The sequence below is a fragment of the Megalobrama amblycephala genome, linkage group LG6 (assembly GCF_018812025.1).
Source record: "Megalobrama amblycephala isolate DHTTF-2021 linkage group LG6, ASM1881202v1, whole genome shotgun sequence".
Taxonomy (NCBI): Eukaryota; Metazoa; Chordata; class Actinopteri; order Cypriniformes; family Xenocyprididae; genus Megalobrama; species Megalobrama amblycephala.
In genome coordinates, this window is record NC_063049.1 from 34,094,556 (window position 1) to 34,120,228 (window position 25,673).

The 25,673-nt window shown below is 37.4% G+C and overlaps 3 protein-coding genes across 4 annotated transcripts; 2 read left to right on the forward strand and 1 right to left on the reverse strand.

The window, feature by feature from the left end:
• Positions 1–1,263: 1,263 nt before the first annotated feature.
• plcd4b (phospholipase C, delta 4b) lies at positions 1,264–12,653 on the forward strand. Its single transcript, XM_048194257.1, has 16 exons — positions 1,264–1,430; positions 2,339–2,379; positions 2,792–2,950; positions 5,049–5,277; positions 5,478–5,607; positions 5,693–5,924; positions 6,630–6,831; positions 8,910–9,054; positions 9,291–9,443; positions 10,051–10,194; positions 10,263–10,416; positions 10,600–10,716; positions 10,882–11,060; positions 11,136–11,268; positions 11,452–11,601; positions 11,973–12,653. Exons 2-16 carry the CDS (start codon positions 2,358–2,360, stop codon positions 12,059–12,061), a joined length of 2,238 nt encoding a protein of 745 aa, XP_048050214.1. The 5' UTR covers positions 1,264–1,430; positions 2,339–2,357; the 3' UTR covers positions 12,062–12,653.
• Positions 12,654–13,132: 479 nt separating this feature from the next.
• Positions 13,133–20,151, reverse strand: znf142 (zinc finger protein 142). Its single transcript, XM_048194259.1, has 9 exons — positions 20,066–20,151; positions 19,907–19,952; positions 19,314–19,440; positions 18,824–18,958; positions 17,915–18,742; positions 17,019–17,196; positions 13,991–16,904; positions 13,802–13,907; positions 13,133–13,728 (listed from the first exon to the last, which is right to left on the reverse strand). The coding sequence occupies exons 3-9, from the start codon at positions 19,387–19,389 to the stop codon at positions 13,250–13,252; spliced, it is 4,716 nt and encodes a 1,571-aa protein (XP_048050216.1). The 5' UTR covers positions 19,390–19,440; positions 19,907–19,952; positions 20,066–20,151; the 3' UTR covers positions 13,133–13,249.
• A 272-nt stretch (positions 20,152–20,423) lies between these two features.
• Positions 20,424–25,549, forward strand: LOC125270560 (mitochondrial chaperone BCS1). 2 transcript variants are annotated; one of them, XM_048194263.1, is made up of 8 exons: positions 20,424–20,580; positions 20,665–21,103; positions 21,308–21,447; positions 21,518–21,712; positions 21,874–21,937; positions 24,022–24,194; positions 24,375–24,492; positions 25,146–25,549. In XM_048194263.1, the coding sequence occupies exons 2-8, from the start codon at positions 20,784–20,786 to the stop codon at positions 25,396–25,398; spliced, it is 1,263 nt and encodes a 420-aa protein (XP_048050220.1). In that variant the 5' UTR covers positions 20,424–20,580; positions 20,665–20,783; the 3' UTR covers positions 25,399–25,549. The 2 variants fall into 2 exon arrangements, with proteins under 2 accessions (XP_048050220.1, XP_048050221.1); XM_048194264.1 differs by having other exon boundaries at positions 20,425–20,580; positions 20,713–21,103.
• Positions 25,550–25,673: the final 124 nt, after the last annotated feature.

A 25,673-nucleotide genomic window follows, 5' to 3' on the forward strand; every position in this document is an offset into this window, starting at 1 on the left:
AGTTCATTAGGGCTTCTTGTGGACTAAAACCCAAGAGGATGTTTTCTGTGCACGCTGTTGAATACATGCTGATACAAATTTAAGCTGCTTATAAATAGGGCTAAACAGCGATTCAAAAATTTTACATATATATTATTACATAATGATTGTTATATTTAGTGAACCACCTATAATTTATGATATCAACTAATTACAAAATATGTATTTAGGTGTATTTCCTGCACGTATGTGTGAGATTGCTCATGCATTTAATCAGTCTTAAAGTTGGATGGAAATTTAAGAAAATAAAGGCCTACTGTAAATTAAAACCAGTATGATGGTTGAAGCATCTTCAACATAAGTCAAATCAAAAAATGGATTTATTGATTTATTCAGAGCATAAAAATACATAATCCTGACATGTTTCTATTGCACATCAGGATTCCAGTTGCAGCATATTCACTTAATTCAGAATATTTGGTTAAATGTTCTACTCTGTTTAATTCATGCAAACAAGAAAAGAGAACTAATAATAAATGAAAAGATACAATGTATCAAATGTACATGCCTAATCAAATTTTTATTTGTATTAAAAATCATACTAATTGAAATTAATATACCTTTAAATATATACACTCAGCATTATGATATTTCTGCGTATATGTCCAGGTGGTCTTGAATTAAGCTTCTAAAGCTATTTTTAGTCAAGATGTTAGTGGTCTTAGTGTTGTTAAACTAAAATGTTTTAGAATATTTTGGGTTTTGTCAGCAAATTCAATGCTTTGCTTGTATTTGTATCTTTCCCCATTTGTAAGTCAATTTTACCAAATGAATTTATGTAAATATAAATGTAAATGTGGGTTACGCATGGCAAAGACTTCACCATTCTGTACATCCTGCTGATTTAGTATTCTTAAGTGTCTAAATGGGTTTATAATTCAAGACCCTTGGAAACAAACTGTCAATGAACTCTTTTGAATTCATTTTGAAATTGATGTTATATACTAAAATGAATCACAAAATTCAAAATTGTACATTTTGTGCATAAGGTGAACTCTTGTTTATAATGTTTCTTTTTGAAAATTGTATATCTTCTATAATGTAGACTTTGTGTATTGTTTATCATTCATCAATTGTTTGAAATGCAGCTTGTTTTTTAAGTTTTCTGTATATATTGTGGAATTATAAAAATTATTTATGCTGTAAAATTTTATGCTGCAATTTTAACAAGAGCAGAAAACAGAACTATTGCACCTAATAAGGCAGAGGAAAAAAAGGAAAAGTGGGAGTGTCTAGGAAGGAATGAGGCAGAGGAAGGGGTGTAAGAAGGAGGCTGTGGCTATGCATCACTGTGAAGCAGCCTGGACTGCGGCTTTGTTTTCCCAGCCCTGCACACGCAGCAGCAAAGACACAGAGCCCATCCTCCTCATCGGATGTTTGTATATCAGACGGTGAGTTCTGCTTTTCCTCTCTTCCTGAGTCACTCCTCAATATTTGCTTCAGCCCTCTTCAGACTCCCTTTGCTATGTGTTAGGAACATTACTTTGTCAGCATTTACTGTTGTTAGTGACTTACATCAGAGCATATTGTATTAATTTGTATTGTATTAAAACTTTGTAACTGCAATATTTTAGGATTGTACACATGTAGAAACAAATGCTGTTTTTGCTAAAGGCCCTATTTAGGGAATAAATCACAGTGAAGATTAGAAATGCTATATTTTATCCGTTTATTCAATACAGAATAATGGCAGGAAACATTAAAAACATAATTTGATTCTGTTTTATCCACTTGGGAAATAACAGAACATAATGATGGTGCCAGTAGAGGATCGTGTGGATCTCAGAGACATATTTAGCCATGACTCATGAGTCTGTATGTCACGCCTGACTGCACTGCTTCACATGTGCCTGAATGAACTTGTTATTTTTTTTTCTTTTTCAATTTGGAGAACATTACTATTTTTTCCCCATTGTAAAATAGGGCATATTGGTTATGCAATCAGCCTATTTCTAGATTTTATTTAGCCTGTCCCTGTTTTCACTGGAGAAAAAAAAGCAGATAGGATAACGTGCAACAACAATTTGAAAGAAGCTTGTGGGCTCTTGTCTCATCATAGTACAGCACTCATAAGGAGCCACATTAGTGACACCTCAAAAACAAGCTGTTAGTGGGACTAAATGCACAATATATCCAAGAACACCATGACGGAGAGATGTTTACATTGAGCTATTTGATTCAACTCTCAACTCAGACTTCTCAGCAGTCTATCTTTAAATCATTATTACTATAGTAGTGTTAACATGGAAATTATTTGAAATTTTTTGGTTGAGACAGTGATACTTGTTTGTGTCTGCAGAAAAGGTGCACTGTAGAAAATGGAATCACCTCAAAAATGCTGTGAGTAGACAGACTTTGTGTGTGTGTGTGTGTGTGTGTGTGTGTGTGTGTGTGCACATTTTTATGATTTATGAGGACACAAATTTGTATAATGACATGGGTATTACACTGATATTACGATGTAAAAATGAAATATGAGGACATTTCATGAGTCCTCATATTTAAAATAGCTTTAAAAACATACTAAACAATGTTTTATTAAAAATGTAAAAATGCAGAATATTTTCTGTGATGGGTAGGTTAGGATGGGGATAGAATGTACAGTTTGTTCAGTATAAAAACCATTAGGCCTATGGAATGATAGCAAAACAAACCTGTGTGTGTGTGTATGTATGTGTGTGTGTGTTTGTCCATTTAAAGTAAGCTTGTTCTTTCTGAACATTACTAATGGCCATTTCCCATTTTCTGACAGGTAAACAGAGTCATCAAAACCTTGATGCAATGAAGGCAGGGATGTTTCTGCGGAAGGTGAAGTCTCGTATGTGGAAGCGCCAGCGGCACTACAAACTTCAGGAGGACTGCAAGACTATCGCATATAAATCCAGCTGGGCAATAAACTCTTATTCTACCTGTATGCCCTGAGTTAATGTTTTTAGTGTTTATCATGGTTTATATGCTTCAGTAATCATGTTAGATTGATAAAGATTGTGTGCATAATTAATCCAAGACTGGGGTAAAAATGACTGATTTTGTTAGCAAAATATAGGCAGAGTGCCAAAAAAAAAAAAAAACACTCAGGCTTACAGGTGCTGGTCATATAATTAGAATATCGTGAAAAAGTTAAATTTTTTTATTGTAAATTATTTTTAAAAATGAAACTTTCATATATTCTAGATACCCTACATGTAAAGTAAAACATTTCAAAAAAAATTTTTTTTTTAATTTTGATGATTAGAGCGTACAGCTCATGAAAGTCCAAAATCCATTATCTCAAAATATTAGAATATTTCCTAAGATCAATCAAAAAATGGATTTTCAAAACATTTTAAAGTATGTTCATTTGTACACTCAATACTTGGTCGGCAGCACATATTACAGCAAATGACTTGCTCCTAGCACAAATTACAGCATCAGTGAAGTGTGGCATGGAAGTGATCAGCCTGTGGCACTGCTGAGGCACTATTGAGCCTTCAGATCATCTGTATATTGTTGGATCGACTGTTTCTCATCTTTCTCTTGAAAATATCCCATTGATTCAGGAGTCAGGCATGTTGGCTGGCCAATAACACACAGTAATATCATGGTCAGCAAACCACTTGGAAGTGCTTTTTGCACTGTGGGCAGGTGCTAAAGTCCTGCTGGAAAAGGAAATCAGCATCTCCATAAAGCTTGTCAGCAGATGGAAGCATAAAGTGCTCCAAAATCTCCTGGAAGATGGCTGCATTGACTTTGCACTTGATAAAACACAATGGACCAACACCAGCAGATGTCACGGCCCCCCAAATCATTACTGACTTCAGAAACGTCCCATTAGACTTCAAGCAGCTTGGATTCTGTGCCTCTCCAGTCTTCCTTCAGACTCTGGGACCATGATTTCAACATGAAATGCAAAATTTACTTTTATCTGTAAAGAGGACTTTCGACCACTGTTCACTGTCCAGTTCTTTTTCTCCTTAGCCCAGGTAAGATGCTTCTGACATTGTTTCTGTTTCAGAAGTGGCTTGGTAGTCCTTTTTCTGAAGATGTCTGAGTGTGGTGGCTCTTGATGCGCTGACTCTGGCTTCATTTGACTCATTGTGAAGCTCTCCCAAGTGTTTGAATCGGCTTTACTTGACAGTATTCTCAAGCTTGTGTTGCTTGTGCACCTTTGCCTACCCAATTTCTTCCTTCCAGTCAACTTTGCATTTAATATGCTTTGATACATCACTCTGTAAACAGCCACCCCATTCAGTAATGACCTTCTGTGACTTACTCTCTTTGTGGAGGGTGTCAATGATTGTCTTCTGGACCATTGCCAAGTCAGCAGTCTTCCCCATTAGTGTGGTTTCAAAGAACAAGAGATTCCCGGAATTTATACTGTAGGGATGGTCATTTAACAAAACTCAAATGTAAATATTCTAATATTTTGAGATACTGGAATTTGGACTTTCATTAGCTGTACACTCTAATCAACAAATAAAAAAAAAATAAAAAAAAATTTGAAATGTTTTACTTTACATGTAGGGAATCTGGAATATATGAAAGTTTCATTTTTTAAAATAATTTACAATAAAAAAATGAACTTTTTCACGATATTCTAATTATTATTATTATTAGGTTGCAAATATTGATTGGACTTCAAGGTAATTTTGAAATAAATCCAAAAGGTCTTTGTGAATACGTTAGGGAAAGAGATCAGAAAATAGTTGAATGCATATAAAGGGGTGTGTAGCAACAATCTTATATGAATTACAATAATATGAAAGAGAATGCAACAACTGTCATTCTCACTTTTTCATTATCCACCATGACAATGGTTTCTGAAAAAAAAGGAAAAAACTTGAGGTGAATATCATTAGCTTCTAATGAAATTAAGAGCTCCATTGATTTACTATAAACAATAGTAAAGATTGATCAATTAGTAATAATGAAGCTTGCTTTCCATGCACTAAAAATAAAGTTTATTAAAAACTGAGAAGAAGGACTCTGAAAAATTGAAATAAAAATCTTTATTCATTTATTTTTTTCAGTCTCCATCAGTGATGTGGAGGCTGTTCGTGAGGGACATCAGTCGGAGACCCTTCTCACTGTAGCAGATGAGTTTCCTGCTGACCGCTGCTTCACGCTGGTGTTCCGTGGCCGCAGAGGAAACCTGGATCTGGTGGCTGAGTCAGCGGAGGAAGCTCAGTCCTGGATTCAGGGCATCAAAGCCCTCATGGAGAACATGGAGAACATGGATGAGAGCACCAAACTTGACCAGTATCCTTGTTATGAAAATTATATTTTCTCCCCCTTTTTATGGTATATTTTTACTTGAGGCAAGTTCTGATCATTATCATTTTTATATATATTTTTATTTTAGATAGATAGATAGATAGATATATAGATAGATAGATTGATGGATGAACTCCAGCTGTTTACTACCAACTTATATTATCAGCCTAAATCACTCCGTTCAGATGGATCTCAGACTGGTTTTTGAAAGCAGATCGAAACAAGGATGGCAGAATGAATTTTAGGGAGACAAAAAAACTGCTGAAAATGATGAACGTGGACATGGATGAAGAACATGCGTACCGTCTTTTTATGGTGCTTAAGAGTTGTTTATGTGATTTTGCATCATACATTTTTATCATGTTGAACTGCATTATCATTTGTTGATGTTTTCTCACAGATGGCAGATAAGTCTGAGTCAGGAACCCTGGAAGATCAGGAGTTTGTGGAGTTCTATAGGATGCTCACTGAGAGGAAAGAGGTGCTGGAGTTATTCCAGGACTATTCCAGTGATGGACAGAGCTTGTCTCAGTGTGATCTGGAGGAGTTCCTGAGAGAGGAGCAGCTAGAGGGGGAGGGCAGTTATGAACATGCCCTTCAGCTGATTGATCGCTATGAGCCTTCAAACACAGGTAATGATCAACTATCAACTACCGCTATACTCTTCAGTTTATAATTTTTGTAATATATATGAATATTTCCCACTCTTTTATATTTAATTAATTAAATAGTTGAAAAAAATATCATAATATAATTTAAATAAATTCTGATATATTTTACTTTTTTTATTTTAATGTAGGAGGGACAATGAAACATTTAGCTAAACTCCAGCTTCTTAACTTTAGCTTCGCTTAAAGTTAGCATAATATAGCATTTTTGTATAATGTATATTTTTAATATAATATATTTTATTACATATTTTAATTATCATTTTTAAATGATTATTATTTTTATTAATGTTTTTTTTTAATTCATAAAAATTGTTTCAGAACAGTAACTGGTAGACCAATGCAGTACCACCTTTGGTCCCCAAGGGATAATGACATGTACCCCCTTTTGAGGACCCTTGCTTTAGGTTTACAAGTATGTCTCTGAATGTATGAATATTCTATTCATTTTGGAACTGGTTGTTTTGATTTGAGGGTTGATTTAAAAATATATTTGTATGCCTGTGAGGAAAATTAATGGAAAATACTTCTGCGTGCTCTTTTAATAATGGACTAGATGAGCACTTAATCTAGATCGCTGGGCAACAGTGAAGTGGTTCTTTACTCATCATGATTACTGAGTAATGATGGAAGTTTGATTAGATAAGAGGCTTTTGTCTTCTTGTATAGCCAGAATGAATCATTTGATGACAATCGATGGGTTCCTAATGTACCTGACGTCTCCTGAGGGATCCATCTTCAATCCAGAGTGGCAGGGCCTCTTTCAAGACATGAGCCAACCTCTCGCCCACTATTACATCTCCTCCTCACACAACACGTACCTCATGGAAGACCAGCTAAAAGGACCAAGCAGTGTTGAAGCCTACATCCAGTGAGTTCTGCTTACTTATGGTTATACTGCCATGTGTGTAGCGGATAAATTGGCTGCAATCAAGCGCATGACGAAGGAGTAAACAACAAAAACAGCCTTTAATGATAAATCAGCGAGAACACGGAGGAGATTTCAGGAGTAATAGTATAACAACCTCATAAAGATGTAAACGAGACCGAACAAAGTTACACGAGACTGAACAAAGTGAATAAACTGAAGGCTTTAATGGTTAGTTATAGACCTTTGTTCATCTCAGAACACAAATTAAGATATTTAAAACAGATCATGTGAGTACAGTGGTTCAACCTTCATGAAGCTTTGAAGCTTTACGAATCTTTTGTTTTCGAATCAGTGGTTTGGAGCACCAAAATCACATGATTTCAGTATACAAGGCTTAGCTACGTCATAAGTGGTTCGATTTCAATAGGTCACGTGACTTTGTCAGTTTGATACGCGCTCCGAACCACTGATTCGAAACAAAAGGTTTGTAAAGATTTGAAGCTTCAGCAGTGTTTTGAAATCAGCCATCATTAAATATTGTTGAATAAAGTCCCTATTTTGTTTTTTGTTTTTGGCGCACAAAAAGTATTCTCGTCGCTTTATAATATTAATATTGAACCACTGTACTCAAATATGTTTTTGGTAGCTTTCTGGATATTGAAAAAGGAAATGATCTTGCTGGCAATGCAGGTCTCACTAAGCCAATGGATTTTATCAAAAATATATTAATATGTGTTCTGAAGATGAACGAAGGTCTTACAGGTGTGGAATGGGTAATAAATTACATAAGTGATTTTTTTTTCATTTTGAACTAACCCTTTAATTACACAGACTAAGTAAATAGAACAGCAGGTACGTAAATGAGGAACTAGTAAGTACAGGGAACTCAGGCAAACCAGAACAGGGAAAACAGAACCAAAATACAATGAAACAAAACAGACATAGAACTACACGTTACAATGTGTCTGCTTGATTTCCCTGATCTTTGATGATGTCATTTGCAGAAAAGGATCTTTTTGAGCATGTAATTATTAATATCTCACACGCATACATTCTTAAAAATAAACGTTCCAAACAGAGTGATGCCATAGAAGAACCATTTTAAGTTCGCTAAAGGACCTTTCAGTGAACATTTCTCAAAAAAAAAGAACATTTCAATAATCTGAAGAATCTTTTTCCACTATAAAGAATCTTTTGTGTGAAGGAAAGGTTACATAAATGTTAAAGGTTCTTCATGGAACCATCAATGCCAATAAAGAACCTTTATTTTAAGGAGTGTAATAATAGAGTGTTTCTGTTTACTCACTGTAACTTCAGAGAAAGCATGTGTCCGCTTAGTTGAATGCATTTGTGTTAAAGGTCCCGTTTTTCGTGGTTTTTTGAAGCTTTGATTGTGTTTATAGTGTGCAATATAACATGTGTTCATGTTTCGCGTGTAAAAAAACACAGTATTTTTCACATAATTTACTTATCTGTATACCGCTGTTTCCACTGTCATAAAAACGGGCTGATGACTTCCTTGTTCTATGAAGTCCCTCCTTCAGAAATACGTAACGAGTTCTGATTCTGCCAGCGGTTCCTGTGTTGTGATTCGACAGCAGCTTAGCGCATCTTGCCCGGAAAGGTCACGCCTCTTACCATAACGTGGAGATGCACACGCTCAGTGTTATTGTAAACATGTCTTTAATTTTACCCTATCAATTTGAGCCGGAATCAGATCCGGTGATTGGACTGCGGGATGAAAATAACAGCGTTTCGACGACATGGCGACAAACACACTCTACAAACGCAACTCTTGTGTATTCCTGTGGGCGGAGGTTAGTCAAAAAACTGTTTTAGTGACGTCATTAAAGAAGGAAGTAGAGGGATGTAGTCCAAACTGGCCGTTCGATGTAGGCGACTTCTGTTAAATAAAATATCTCGCTTGGCATTGAACTTTGAGCTTTAAAATTTTACAGATTTTATTTATACTCTAACAACAACATTACACACTAACTAAAGTTTGAAACATGGGATCACGAAGAACGGGACCTTTAATGACTGTTGTTGTTCATTTGTGCTGGGTTGAACATCTGAAGGGCTCTGAAGCGAGGCTGCAGGTGTGTAGAGGTGGACTGCTGGAATGGAGCGAATGGGGAGCCGGTAGTTTACCATGGACACACATTCACATCTAAGATTCTCCTCAAAGACGTGATTACTACTATTGGCAATTATGCCTTCAAGGTGCTCTATATGCCCCAACACTTATACAAATACATAATTATTTGCATTATATATATATATATATATATATATATATATATATATATATATATGTATATATATGTATATATAGTATTATTAGTATTAATATTAACATTATTTATCTTAATGTTGTTGTTGTTAATGTAAATTATTTGCACAGGTACATTATAATCCGTTTCCAGATTTCTTAATCTTCCCATCATTCCTACTTTTAGGCATCTGAGTATCCGCTCATTGTGTCCATTGAAAACCACTGCAGCATAGAGCAACAGGAAGTCATGGCTCGATATTTCAGAGATATCCTGGGCGATATGCTGCTGACAAGCACATTAGATGGCGGAGTGGCCAGTGATCTCCCATCCCCAGAGGTGAGCTCAGGTTAGCTATTCAGGGCCTTATAGATAGTGGTGCACTTAACTGCTCTTATTGACTTCTGTTTGAAAAACATGAATGACTGACACGGATCTTCAAATAATGTATGGTCTTATAATCATTATACATATACTTTAATGGGCACTTTCATTATCTATTGATGATCACATGAAAAAGTCAGATTCACATCACCTATTGTTGGATATTGATTTTTTTTTTTTTTTAATATCTATTAATACAATGGAGTCTAAAAGTCAGACACCATATTAAAAATTTGGGATTTTCTCATTTAAACCTGGAAATAAAAGTAAGTTTAGAATATAAAAATGTGAAATGCGAATTGTTCAACTTCTCTCTCAGATAGTAACACATATAATTTGTAATGAAAATATATACTTTAATTGTAAGTAAACTAGAAAATAGCATTTTCACTTTAGACTGTATATATTTTATTTCTAAAATGTTTTTACATAAAAAGAATATATATATATATATATATATATATATATATATATATATAGAAAATTATATATTTATATAATAATATATTACTATTTAATATAAAGGATGTAAAACGTGTATTTGTTGACTCATTTCTTTCAGGCACTTAAGAGGAAAATCCTGTTAAAAGGGAAGAAGATTGGAAATGAACCAGAGAGCTTCACAGGTGAAGTTAGTGATGAGGACGAGGCAGCAGAAATGAATAAGGACAGTCTGGCATCAGAGAGTCCACCAACAGATGCAAAGGTAAAAGTGGAAATACTGAGATATTGAGAAATATTGAAATATTGATTGTTTGCTTTTTCCCTTTGTAGAAATCGAAACAAAATCTATGCAAGGAGCTCTCAGACCTTATTTTCTGCAAGAGTGTACATTTCCACAGCTTTGAGCATTCCCGCACCTCTGCTAAGCCTGATGAGATGTCTTCATTCTCTGAGTCTAAAGCCCGTAAATATTCAAAGGAAGCAGGTCAGAAAGACTTTTTAAAGGGATAGTTTGCCCAAAATTCTTGTTAGTATATTTTCAACCTCATGTTGTTCCAAATCTCTTTTTTTTCTGGAAAACAAAAGGAGATTAAGCAGCTCTTTGCCTTTTCGTTTCTATACAAAAATATAAATATTATGTATTATGTATATATTTTTTTTTTGCCAGGTTCAGATTTTGTTCTGCACAACACAAGGCAGCTAACAAGAGTGTATCCAAGTGGAATGAGGACGGATTCATCAAATTACTGTCCACTGGACATGTGGAACATGGGATGCCAGATTGGTCAGTATGGTAGATATTGAATTACATTACATTATGTGAGTAACAGAGTGGAAGAATGGCAGATAAACCTTATAAAAACACTCCATGTAAAGAGGAGCAGGGAAACACGGCTAATGTGTTGTAAAGTGGACGATGTATTTACTGTAATGTGTTTCTGATTCATAGTGGCATTAAACTTCCAGACAGCAGGAATGGAAATGGATCTTAATGATGGGCTATTTACTCAGAATGGCCGTAGTGGCTATGTCATAAAACCTGAGATACTACGCAACAGAGAAAGACTCTTTGATCCTGAAAAACCAGAGGAACGTGAGGATTACCACCCTTTACTCTTCTCTGTTAAGGTATTAAACAGTATTTGTTCTCCTTCCACCATTTCAGTTAGAGATTATATTTGTTGATTGTTCTTTGATTTAAAGGTTATTAGTGGACAACAGCTCCCTAAAGTAAAGCAAAAAGAATGGTCCATTGTAGACCCCCTGGTAAGAGTGGAAATTTATGGCGTTCCTCTGGATCAAGCCAAACAGGAGACCAAACACATTGACAACAATGGTGAGGAAGTGAAGATGAAATGGTCTGAAGTGTTGCCAAATCAGATCAGAAATCTATTATAGTTCAATATGTAACTTTACTGTGGAAATAGACATTTCATTGACTTAAGATGACTAATTTCCATAATTTACCATTGGAACCATTTAATTCCAGTATTTTTTCTGTTATTTTTCTTCTGGACAGGATTCAACCCATGTTGGAACGAATCTTTGCGGTTCACAATCCACACCCCTGAGCTGGCACTGGTGCGTTTTGTAGTTGAAGACTATGATACAGCATCTAGGAATGACTTCATAGGGCAATACACTCTTCCTTTTACCTGTATTCAACCAGGTAGGCCTATATTAAGGACAGTATCATGAGATTTTAACAAATATTCTCGGTCTCATTCATTAGCCATGCAAACACAGACTTGGTGTGAATGTTTCCACACAGAAATCCTCATTCATCAATAAATTTAAGATAAAATTGAGAACCAATTGAAACTACATTTACACAGGTTCCAGATGGCCTTAGAAAAATGTGATGTGTATATATATCCTGTTGTGAATCCGGCAGAAATTTTGTGTGCAAATCTTTTCTGCTCACATAAAAATGCTTGTACGCAATTATTAGTGAATGAGACCCAGTGTCTTTAAGCCTATACTCTTCAAAAATTGAAAATGAATTTGGCTTTTTTGCAAATAAATGGTTTCTCTTTCCAGGATATCGCCATGTGCATCTGTTGTCCAAAGATGGAATGAGTATCCATCCATCCTCCATCTATGTTCAGATCAAGATCACAGAACTGTGATTCACAATTCTAGTTTTATTTATAATGCTTGAAACTTGTTCTGAAGAGTTAATATTTCTCAGACAAATCTGTAGATTTTAAGAGTCCCTCTGTAGCAGTTGCATGGTGTTAGTAGTGCCTTCTCAAAGAAAAAAAGACCCCTAAGAACAGTGCAGATATGCTTATTTGGTAAATGCAAGTTTTACTTTTGATTGTTTAATCTATGCAATATTAAGTGTACTGATAATCAGAACAATTATTTATTTTTCCTCCTGTTTGAAAGTTACACAATAAGGATAGAATGCAGGTTGTACATTATCTGAATTGGTAACACTTTACAATAAGATTTCATTTGTTAACATTAGTTAACTACATTAGTTGAATTAAAAATGAATACTTCTACTGCATTTATTAATCTTAGCTAATGTTAATCTCAACATTTACTAATACATTTTTTAAGATCAAAATCTGCATCTATTAAAGATTAGTACACTTTCAAATAAAAATTTCCTGATAATTTACTCACCCCCTGGTCATCCAAGATGTTCATGTCCTTCTTTCTTCAGTCGAAAAGAAATTAAGGTTTTTTGATGAAAACATTCCAGGATTATTCTCCTTATAGTGGACTTCAATTGGCCCCAAACAGTTGAAGGTCAAAATTACAGTTTCAGTGCAGCTTCAAAGGGCTTTAAACGATACCAGATGAGAAATAAGGGTCTTATCTAGAGAAATTATGTCATTTTCTAAAAAAATAAATAAAAAATTATATACATTTTAACCATAGACGCTCATTTTGACCTAGCTCTCTTCTTCTTCTCTATTAGAATTCCGGCAGTGTAGATGCTGCTAAGTGTATTACTGCCCTCCACAGGTCAAAGTTTGAACTAAATTGTCATATACACATATATGCTAGTGCAAGTTTATATGACCTTATTGTTAAGTGTTACCTCTGAATTTAAGTAATTGAGCATGGTAAAGTGCCTTTAATAAATAACCCGAAAGCAAGTGTTCAAAGTAAATGATTCTTATGCTCTCATTATTATGAATATGCCCAGGTAATTATCTTTTTTTAATGCCTTAAAGGAATAAACATACTGTAAAAAAAGTTTATTCTCTGTGGTTTGAATGAGGGTTCTGAATACAATGACATGTAATACTTACACATGATGAACAAATGTCAATTTAAATGCATACAGAAACAGTTCATGGCTACATGTCCCTTGCTGTTTGCATTTGTTCTAAAGCGGTTTGCCCATCCTCTTGTCTCTCTTCACCAATCCATGTCTTCTGTGTACCGATACTTGAGGTCTCTTGGTCTTTACCCACACCATCTTGGACAGGCAAGTCTGGATGGTGTCTCTGAAGGTGCTTCACAACCTGAAATTTCTGTTTGGCCCGATAGGGACAGTGGAGGCAGTTAAATGGCAGCTGATTGGTGTGGGACAGGTAATGATGGCGGAGACCCGCAGGCCAGCGGAACGCCCTTTGACATATGGAGCACACGTAAGGCCGTTCCTCACTGTGCTTTCTCTGGTGTGTCTTGAGCAGAAAGCGTGTCTTGAAAGCCTTTCCACACTTCTCGCAAATGAAGGATCGCACGTCTCTGTGGCGTGTCTCTCGGTGGATGCGCAGGGCATCAGCACGGTTGGTTCGGTACTCGCAGTCCTCACATGCATACGGTTTGGCACCTGTTAGAAACGAGGAAAACATCAAGGTGTGCAGGAACTTTAAAGTTAGAGTAAGTTAGACTATAGCACATACCTGTATGTTTTGTCATGTGATACTTTAGTTGGTTAACCCATTTGCATTTGTAGCCACATTCTGGGCAGAGATATTTTCGTTCCTCCATGTGAATCCTCATATGATACTAAAATAAAGAGCACCAACAGAAATGTCATAATCCAAATAGCCAAACCTTGAATCACCATCTTGGCTAATAGTTATTCATACCTTTAGTCTTGAAGGATCAGCACATGCATAGTTGCACATCTCACAGTGGTAAGGTTTCTCTCCTGTATGGATTCGAATGTGCCACGTGATCTTCTGTTTGTTCCTGGTGGAAAACTCACATTCAGTGCACTTAAAGAGGCATGTTCCTCCATGTGACCGCACGTGCTGGTCAAACACCACTTGGTGGGTGCAAGAGAAACCACAGACATCACACTTGAGAGTTTTCTCCTCTGCTGGCCCATCTTCATGCTCATCTAACATGTGCTGGACCAGAAGGAGCCTTTTATGGGTGCTGAAGGAACAAACCAAGCACTGATGGGTGATTGATATTTTACTTAGTTTTTCTGGACCATCTTGAGGACCTTTTGTCTTGATTTCAGAATGTTCACGCTGCGTATGTGCTTTGAGAGCAGCTTGGCGGCTGCAGGTGAAGTTACACTGGGTGCAAGACAGGCTGTTAGCATCTGGATGTGCTCTGATGTAGTGCTGCTTCAGGGCTACTTCGGAGCTGAAACGTGCATTGCATTGGCTGCAATGGTAGGTAAGATCACCAGTGTGGCAGCTCAAGTTGTGGCGGTTGATGTCGTTGAGGTTATATGCTCTGTAATCACAAAGTGAACAGAAGTGCGTTGCCTGTTTGTCATGAATGCGTTGATGGTGCAAGCGTAGTCTGGACGTTGTGCCGAAAGTTTGGCCACAGATTTCACAGCTATGTCTCCCAACACCTGTGTGCAGGGACTCATGGGCCTCCAGCCGGTAACGACGAATTGTGCTAAATGAACAGAAGCGGCATCGGTAAGGACGGACTCCCTCGTGCTTCACGGCAACATGCTGTGTAAGGCAGCGCTTTTGTTTACAGGTAAAGGAGCAAAGATTGCACTGAAGGTTACCTGACATTTTACCCCTAGTAGCCTTCTTGTCTTTCTTATGACCCAGTATATGATGGTTGAGAGAATTTTCTGATTTGGCAACAAATGAACAGTGCGGACACTGTAATTCATCTGGTTTTAAACAGCCCTTTATCTCATGGCTTGCTAGAGCTCTCTTCTGGTGACAAAGAAAAGGACAGTTGGGACATGAGAATTGAGGTTTGGGGTTTTGAGGTCTCTCTTCTTCTGCTGAATCTCTTTCCGAGTCATTTGCCCCATCTTCCTCTGGATCATGGTCTGAGTCACTAGGATTATCCTCTTGCTCAAACAGCTCTCCCATTTTAGCCAGATGTACCTTATGGGTGCTTCCGCTGCATGTTGCACAATGCCGATCTATTGTGACTTTCCTGACAGATGAGAAAGGACATTTTCTGCAAGTATACCTACCATCATCTTCAATATAGCCAGAGGTCTCATCATTTACCGATCCCTCCACTTTAGCCAGCTTGTTTCTACTCCCGACAGTTGCCTTCCCTCCTTCGGATGTGCTTGTCAGTGAATCAGTCTCATTTACTACAGTTATAATAGGAGACTGTGGGCCTTCAGGTTCAGCTGAACCTTGTACTCTTGAATCTGTAGAATCAGTGACTTCAAAAGGTTCAGGTTGTATTGTGAGGGATCCTGATTTGGGAGTCGTACTCTGCATCTGTATAGATGCGTCATTCTCTGAACTACCTGCACAGCTCCCTGATTTACCTACAGAGCTTGCAAAATCAAACTTCTTTCTGCCCCTCAGCAGTGACAGGCACTTCCGGAGGCGATGGGTGTTCAAAGAACGTTGCTGTTTAAACTTCATGCCACAGTCCTGGCAACGTAGTCCTGCTTTCATGACCTGGCAAGATGACTTGCAATGCCGGATTAATGCTGCCTGCTTTCTGGTCACATAGGAGCAACGGCTACACTGATACATATTGTCCCGCGTCTGGACAACAAGCATCTGCACCCTGCCCTCTAGTATGAGTGCTTTAGCCTGATCTTTATCTTGTTTTCTCATGACCTTCAGACAAGTCTCAGAAGCGGAGGGCTCTACAGAGTTATCCTCATGTTGTCCCTCCCTGCTCCTTACAGTCTCTGTCACTGGAGGCCGGTCTTCAGAGTCACTTTGATCCTCACAACCTGCATTGACATCATCATCCTCAATTGATGGTTCTGGGAAGTTCTGGTGGATTGTATGCAATGTGTGAAATTCAACATGACTCTTAACTTGAGCATCAAATGCAGTGTGCTGTATGTTTACCGTCTCAGCAAGTATCATTTGTGTGCTCTCCGTGCTGGTTTGGGAAGTAAAAAGTGGGGTGCCGCACTGCTCTTCATCAGTTGGATGTCCTTCAGAAAGATTACTTGCCTCTTCTCTTGCAGACTCAATACCAAGACTGACCTGCCGTACTAAAGTAATTTCCTCAGTTCGTCCAATAGTGGCTGCTATTGCTTCATCCTCATTATCATTTATAGACATATCTTGTGAGTCATCTACAGTCTTATTAGACTGTTTTGTATTACCCGTTTCTTCCCTATATTCTGAATCTGAAGTCCGAGGTGCTGCGGTTTTGGAGAAAAAGTTGTGCGTCAAATCCGCAGAGTTCTGCTCTTTCTCTTTCTCTGCATACTTCTCAAGCCACCCCACATCTCCAGGCACATATCCGTGAGATTTCTTTTTGTGCAGGAAAAGCCCGGTGTTGCTAAATGTGGTGTACTGGCAGAGCGCGCACCGGAACACACGTGTCCGTGTGTGTCTGCAGTTCTCATGGTTATGCAGGGCTTGCCGGTACTTTGTTGTGTAAGGGCAAAACTTGCACTGGTAAACAGGAGTTTGGGGATCTGCGTTTGTGGAGTGCTTCAGCTGCATGTGGTTGCGCAGTTCAGTTTTTCTCTTGCAGGAGTATGCACACACCTCACAGATCAGGGATTTTTCCTGGTGACGGAGTTTATGGCTGTTCAGCTGGTCAATGCGGTGGCAACGATATGGACACTGATTACATTTGTACCTGAGAGAGATGAGAGGCAGGTCAGTAAAATTTTTAGTAAAAATAGATTTTTAGTAAAATCAACTGAAATGTTTCTTTTTTTTATTACATTTTAGTTACAAACAAGGTACAAACCTCAGATCTCCTGCATGCTTACGCATGTGGACACTGAGATAGTGTTTCCATTTCGTAACATATCCACATTCTGAGCACATGTGCTGCTTGTCATTGGAGTGCGTCAGCATGTGCTTTGAAAGGTACGTCTCATCACGGCATCTGAAGTCACATTGTGTACATTTGTGGGGCTTTTCACCTGTAAATACAAATGTTCAATCTGTTCATTCAAACTTTCATTCAAAAATAAAAATGTTATCATCAATTACTCTGTGTCATTTAATTTCAAACTCTGTATTATTTTATGTGAAACGCTAATGAAGATGTAAACCAGAATATCCACGCTACTCTTTTCCACAGAATAAAACTGAATGGTGATTAATACTGCCAAGCTCCAAAAAGGAACAAAAAAAAACCCACTGTTAAAGTATCATAAAAGCATGCTATGAATTTTGAGAGGCAAAAGGTAAGATATCTACATTTAATTTGGTTCCTCACACAAATATATTGTATGGCTTCAGAATACTTGGAATATATCACACAATTTGTATGGACTACTTTTGTTACATTTATGTATTATATTGTATTATTTATTTATTTATGATTTAATGCCATATCAGCAGCAATGGCTATATTCATGGCAATTAGCAGTATCACTTCAATACATTGTTTACAATAATGTAACAATTTTGTCTTAAAAACAATCACTATACAAAATCAGGCATATATACCAATAACAACAACATAAATAACAACAATTACATAGTCTTAGTCTATTAGTCTTACAATTGAGTCTTTCAATTGAATATTCGACAAAAATTCAAAGTATTATATTGTATAGTAGGGCCTAATTTTCTTTTGAGTGACCTATCCCTATAAGCACTTAAAGATCTATGCTGAAAAATTGAATATCTTACCAGTATGCATCAGCATGTGTCTTTTCAGGACTCTTTTGTGAGCTGTTACAAAGTTGCACTGCGGGCAGTGTTGTGTTTTCTCATTGGCATGAAAGTGACCAACATGTTGATCGAACTCTACAGGGTTGAGGGTGGAGAAAGGACAGAAGCTACAGTTCAGTTCTTGTTTCCCTGGATGTCCTTGCCTTTTGTGCTGCTGAAAATAGCTCTTATTTGAGCACGAGAAGTCACAGTGGGGGCAGTGATAAGCCTGATGCGTGCGGAAATGTTTCTCCATGTCTTCTTGCTTCTCGAAGAAGGCGCCACAGGAGTGATGACGGCACTCTACGGCCTCAATTTGGTGTGCATCTAATGCATGCTTTTGAAGCTGCTTCTTTTCTGTACACTGAAATGAGCAGCCTTTATGAAAGCAAAGCAATGGCTGTCCATCTTGTGTCTTATTGTGAGACTTCATATGGCTCTTTAATGCCTGACTCTGACTGAATGTCTTTTGGCAAGTTGGGCACTTAAACAGCTCTCCATTGGGAGCATCATCCTCTTGATGCCCATGCACGCTGGCAAGGTGTCGTCGCAAAGAGTTGCGTTCCACCGCTCCGTACTCACATAGATGACATTGGTGCAGTTTCTGTCCCGTCTCTCTCAGCATGTGGATGCGTAGCTTACTCTTGCTAGTGAAATAGTGTTTGCAGGTGGGACATTGCAGGGTGGGGTCAGGAAAGTGGATGCGCATGTGCTCTATCAAATGGGAGCGAGTCTTGAAGCAGCGTCTGCATTCAGAGCAGATGTGGGTGCGAAACATGTGTTCAGTGCCTTCGGCAACATGTCCCACTAAACAGAAAAATGGGACCTGGTCAGACCTAGGATTAGAGTTATTTTAATCACAACATTTCATACATTCATGGTATTTACCTTTAGATGGAGACTTTCCATGGGTAATAGAGGCAGATTTTTTACCCTTTTTTGTTGAAGCTTTCAATTTTTTGGCTACACTTTTCCTGCTTCTAGATTGCACAGGCATATCCGTCTCCTTCAAATGAGACAAAACTACAGGAGATAGAAAATAAAACACTTATTATTGACAAAAGACAAATGCATACCTAATATATGTGGGATAATGTATTATCAGTCTGTCATTATTGCAAAATTACCTCCTTCAGGCCAGGGTGATATGAGATTTTGTGATCATAACTAACTAATTGTACAATATATTTTTCTACAAATAAAAAAAAAACATTGATCTGGGGTGTAATTATTTTATTAGCAGACATAGAGTGATATGAGAGAAGTGAATCTAACAACTGACCAGTAAAAATCAAATATTCCAGACACACGTGCATGCCAAAAGTCTTACTGAATATATAATTAATGTTATGCTTTTATAAGCATAATTGTATTTTACCTTCAAGTGTATCTGTTGCATCATTTTCCACATGCATGAGCTGTTCTGCATCACATCCAGGCTCTTGTTGGTCCATTTTATAATTCGGGTAAAACTCCACAGGACATCAATCAGTACGGGATAATGTCTATAAAGTGGGGTAAAACTTCAGTAAGTGTTTCTGTCTCACAGGGCAACACGACTGTTCTGCATCACCAATGAGATCAAATGATTTTGGTTTCTGGAACACCAGACTTGAGATTGAAAGCTGATCAGTGTTAACACAACATAAAGGACATAAAGCAATAAGCAGTAACAGTACACACATTAATACAGTGCACATTAATACAGTATAAATATTATCTGAACAGTTAGGAGGAGGTTTTGTTGGAGCAAACATGTTTCTATTAAACATATTTTAGACCTACTGCGCCTAGGTTCGTGTTTCATTTGGTCTGATAAACAAATAAACAACGCATTCTCAAGGAAGGGTTCAATTACAGCAAACTGCTCGAATATGGTCATCATCAGGAGACAATAATAGTGTTAACATATTAAATAAAAATCTTTATTATACTCATTAACGTTACTTAAATTATATGATAAGATATTACCTTCACTTGTGATGATGGAAACAATGTAAGCGGCGTCATTTCTGGCCTTTTTTGTTCAAAGAGAAAAAAAATATTGTGACGACATAATTTTGTATACATGTTGAAGAATTATCAATTATTAAACACCCCAATTCTAGATATAACTGTTCATAAAAATACCTAAAAGCGTCATAACGAGACTACGTCGTAAACCGTCTCAGCGGAACTATTAATATGAAACACAATTCATACGGAACTATTTTCCCGAACAACGGAAATAACACAGAGGTCGCCATGTGATTTGTCCATTTCATTTTAGTGAATCGGTTCTTTTGAACAGTTTGCCAGAAAGAACATCCCAATGTGCATACTATCAACCCTAAATAGTAGTGAATATTACTAATGTCACATACTATTTAGGATGGATAGTATGCACATTGAGACGCAGACCTGGTTAAAAAAACACGAATTTAAAGTAGGACTGATATTTGAATCGATTCAACCGAGTCATTGAAAAGATTCGACTCACCCAAAAGAATGATTTGTTCACGCTGCATTGAGAGAGAACGAGTGGTAACTGTAGGCAGGCTCTGCTTTATTGCACTATTTATCTGATTCACACCTTTTTCGTTTGACTGTTTTAAGCTAACAGAGAAAATGTTGTTTGTAAAATGCGGTGTGATATTTGCACTACCGTAAGTATAGTGACTTTTTAATTCTGCATTTATTTAAATAAAAAATATAGACCTGATTAGTGACAGCTTTGTATGTTTTATCAGTCTCTCGTCAAAATGAAAATGGTTTCACCTCATGTGCTGTGAATGTAGGATGCATATTGCTTGGAAGGGACAAAAAGACTTTAGTTAATTGCTTAGGAGAACCTGAAGACACCTTCATCATGACCCTGTCAGATTTCATTGGAGCCCTGAAGGACAACCCTTACTTTGGGGCAGGATTTGGGCTAGTTGGTATTGGCACAGCACTTGCAGTTGCCAGAAAAGGGGCACAGTTTGGCATGATCTTTTTTAGGAGAAATTACATGATCACACTGGAGGTCCCCAGCAGAGATAAAAGTTATCATTGGCTCTTAAGCTGGATCACTAAACATGCCAAACACACCCAGCATCTGAGTGTTGAGACCTCATATATGCAGCATGAGAGTGGGCGAGTCCATACACAGTTTGATTTCCATCCAAGTCCAGGCAACCATATAATTTGGTAAGATCATAATTTATTTATTTATTTTTTTGTATATTTATAATATTAATTTTATTATGTATAGCTGCTATCTTCGTAAGGACTAACTAGCATTACCAGTCAATGTGCAGTTCTGCTCATTATACCCCTTATTGTTACATTACTTACAGGGATAAAAGCAGCACATCTAGGTATTCATCTCACTAATCATGGCTGTGTTTTCAGGTATGGCAGGAAGTGGATCAGAGTGGAGAGGACCAGGGAAAAGCAGATGGTGGACCTGCACACTGGAACACCCTGGGAGTCTGTCACCTTCACTGCTCTGGGCAGAGACCGACAGATATTCTTCAACATACTTCAAGAAGGTATGTGACTGTCAGCTGAATTCTTTAGAAATGTTTTGCAGCCTTAATGATTGATTCTGTGTCCGTGCAGCACGTGAACTTGCTTTAAAGCAGGAAGAGGGCCGGACTGTGATGTACACTGCACTTGGAGCTGAGTGGAGGCCATTCGGGTTTCCAAGGCGACGACGACCCCTGTCTTCAGTAGTGCTGGAGAATGGTTTGGCGGAGAGGATTGTGGATGATGTAAAAGAATTCATAGGCAATCCTAAGTGGTACACTGACAGAGGTGAAATAATAACTTTAGTCAAAAAAACTTCCATATGAGCAAAAAAGGCATGCACATCTCTAATGTCACTAGAAATCATTGTTATAAATAAAAGTACTACTTTTGTTTTATCTTTTAATTCATATCTAATTTCAGTTTGTTTTTGAATATGCTTCAATAAGGCATTCCATATAGGAGGGGCTATCTGCTATATGGACCCCCAGGCTGTGGAAAGAGCAGCTTTATGTAAGTACAGTTACTTTCTTATGTTACTATGAATGAATAATAGTGTCTTATAAAGTATTGTTTTATATAGGGTGCAGTTTGTACCCCAGAAGTCTAGTGCAGTCAAAGCTACAACAACAGTGGCTGGTGATGTTCAATTATAAATAAATATCAGAGGGGCGAATTGTGTTTTTTTGAAAGAGATTAATTCTTTCATTCAGCAAGGACACATTAAATTGAAATGCTGTTCTTTTGAACTTTCTATTCATCAAAGAATCCTGGGAAAATGTATCAAATTTTCCAGACATATTAAGCAGCACAACTGTTTTCATCATTGATAATAATAAAAATAAATGTTTCTTGATCAGCAAATCAGCATATTAGAATGATTTCAGAAAGATCATGTGACACTGAAGACTGGAGTAATGATGCTGAAAAATCAGCTTTGCCATCACAGGAATACATTTCATTTAAATGTATTAAAACACAAAATAATTAATTTATAATCATAATATTTCACTATTGTTACTGTTGTTTTGAACAAATACAGTGGTGTGAAAAAGTGTTTGCCCCCTTCCTGATTTTTTTTTTTTTTTTTTTTTGCATGTTTGTCACACTTTAATGTTTCAGATCATCAAACAAATTTAAATATGAATCAAAGATAACACAAGTAAACACAACATGCAGTTTTTAAAAGAAGGTTTTATTATGAAGGGAAAACAAAATCCAAACCCACATGGCCCTGTGTGAAAAAGTGCTTGCCACCTGCTGATAAAACATAACTTAACTCTGGTTTATCACACCTGAGTTCAGTTTCTCTAGCCACACCCAGGCCTGATTACTGCCACACCTGTTCGCAATCAAGAAATCACTTAAATAGGACCTGCCTGACAAAGTGAAGTAGACCAAAAGATCCTCAAAAACTACACATCATGTTGAGATCCAAAGAAATTCAGGAACAAATGAGAAAGAAAGTAATTGAGATCTATGAGTCTGGAAAAGGTTATAAAGACATTTCTAAAGCTTTGGGACTCCAGTGAACCACAGTGAGAGCCATTATCCACAAATGGTGATAACATGGAACAGTGGTGAACCTTCCCAGGAGTGGCCGGCTGACTAAAATTACCCCAAGAGCACAGCGATGACTCATCCAAGAGGTCACAAAAGATCCCACAACAACATCCAAAGAACTGCAGGCCTCACTTGCCTTAGTTAAGATCAGTGTTCATGACTCCACCATAAGAAAGAGACTGGGCAAAAATGGCCTGCATGGCAGAGTTCCAAGACGAAAACCGCTGCTGAGCAAAAAACATAAAGGCTTGTCTCAGTTTTGCAAGAAAACATCTTGATGATCCCCAAGACTTTTGGGAAAATACTCTGTGGACTGACGAGACAAAAGTTGAACTTTTTGGAAGGTCTGTGTCCCATTTCATCTGACGTAAAAGTAACACAGCATTTCAGAAAAAGAACATCATACCAACAGTAAAATATGGTGGTGGTAGTGTGATGGGGCTGTTTTGCTGCTTCAGGATCTGGAAGACTTGCTGTGATAAATGGAACCATGAATTCTGCTGTCTACCAAAAAATCCTGAAGGACAATGTCCGGCCATCTGTTCGTGACCTCAAGTTGAAGCGAACTTGGGTTCTGCAGCAGGACAATGATCCAAAACACACCAGCAAGTCCACCTCTGAATGGCTGAAGAAAAACAAAATGAAGACTTTGGAGTGGCCTAGTCAAAGTCCTGACCTCAATCCTGTTGAGATGCTGTGGTATGACCTTAAAAAGGTGGTTCATGCTCGAAAACCCTCCAACCCACTTTTTTACACCACTGTAATTGCAGCCTTGGTGAGCTTAAGAGACTTCTTTCAAAAACATTAAAACATTGTTCAGACCCCAAACTTTTTGAACAGTAATGTACTATTTTGTATATATGTATGTATTATTCTTTAATAGTATATGTTGCTAGACAAAATGCAAATAGCATATGCTGCTATTTATACATGCAGTGCAAATAACATCTGACTTTTTAAATGGTATAGTATTGCTGCTTGCAAAAAAGCAATTTTACACGCTTTGGAGTCTTACTATTCTGATGGTATTTCAGAACTGCGCTGGCAGGTGAGCTGGGTTACAGCATCTGTCTGATGAGTCTCAGTGACCGCAGCCTGTCTGACGATCGCCTCAACCACCTGCTGAGTGTCGCTCCGCAGCAAAGCATCATCCTGCTAGAGGACGTGGATGCAGCCTTCGTCAGCCGGGAGCTTCAGCCCACAGAGAGTATGTGTCACAGACTGTTGTGCTTCTGAATTCTGTCTATTTATAATATAATGTAATTACCATCACATGTGATTAATCATGATAATCAAGGTTGGGCCCTTGCCATAACGTCAACAGTACAGTGGAATATTCCTGCATTTGTTGATGTAATTCAATCTTTCTTTCCATGTGTTCTTACAGATCCACTGGCTTTTCAGGGTATGGGAAGGCTCACTTTCAGTGGACTTTTGAACGCTCTGGATGGAGTTGCATCTTCAGAGGCCCGAATTGTGTTTATGACAACTAATTTCATTGACAGGTAAAACTCATTACTGCAACTTGTTCATCATGAATTATGCATTACCTTTTGGTTTGTTGTACTTTGGAATGTAAAATCCTGATTGATTGTTTTGCCCTTTTGCCTTTTGGCAATAAAGTTTGTTTAACAATGCAAGGTAGTGATAGTCAGATGTATTCAGATATATTTATTATAATTAAAGGGTTAGTTCAACCAAAAATGTAAATTCTGTCATCAATTTATTTTACCTTTTATGTTCTTCCAAACTCATAAGACTTTTGTTCATCTTCAAAACACAAATAAAGATATTTTGAAATCTGATAGTTTTCTGTCCTTCCATTAAAAGTCTTTTGAACCGAGTAATCGATGACAGAATATATATTTAATATATAACAATAATACAAATTTTAATACAAAATATATTTTGTTTAAAAAAATCTAATATTCATTCATTCAATATATAATGCTCTAGTTTCTCTTTAAATCGCTTTTTGTGAAATCTTAATAAAATATATATATTTTTTTTTTAAATCCAGTAATAATGAATGAAGTACCCAGTAGTCATGAACACCTGCAACCGTGAACCGTGTGTTTTTCTTGGTATTGGTGACACGGTATTGTTTCCTTTCTCCCATTTCTCTTCTTTTTTTTTTTTTTCCCTCTGTGTGCTGAAGACTGGATCCGGCTCTTGTCCGACCTGGCCGTGTTGATCTGAAGCAGTACGTGGGCCACTGCTCTCACTGGCAGCTGACTCAGATGTTCCGGAGGTTTTACCCTCAGGAGTCTGCGGCCGAGGCAGAGAGGTTCGCCGAGCAGGCGCTGGCAGCACACACAGACATCAGCGCCGCTCAGGTACAAGGACACTTTATGCTCTACAAGACAGACCCGGCTGGCTCCATCAAAAACATTGCAGAGATCAAGCAGTGAATACCTACAGAGACAATACAGACTTTTGAATGATGCAGACTGAGCAACAGGCGAGTGATAAACAGTGTGGTTGAATCATTCTTTGACATTTACACCGTCTGGATAAGGACTCTCCACACATTTGGAGCAATAAAATCCAACTTGTGGAAAATTTGTCTATTTTCCTTTGTTATTGGTATTGGTTACACAACAACAGATGTGAATGATGTATTAATTGTTATAATATTTACTTGGCTCAGAGAGAAATCTATTTTTTGCACTTAACATCAATATGT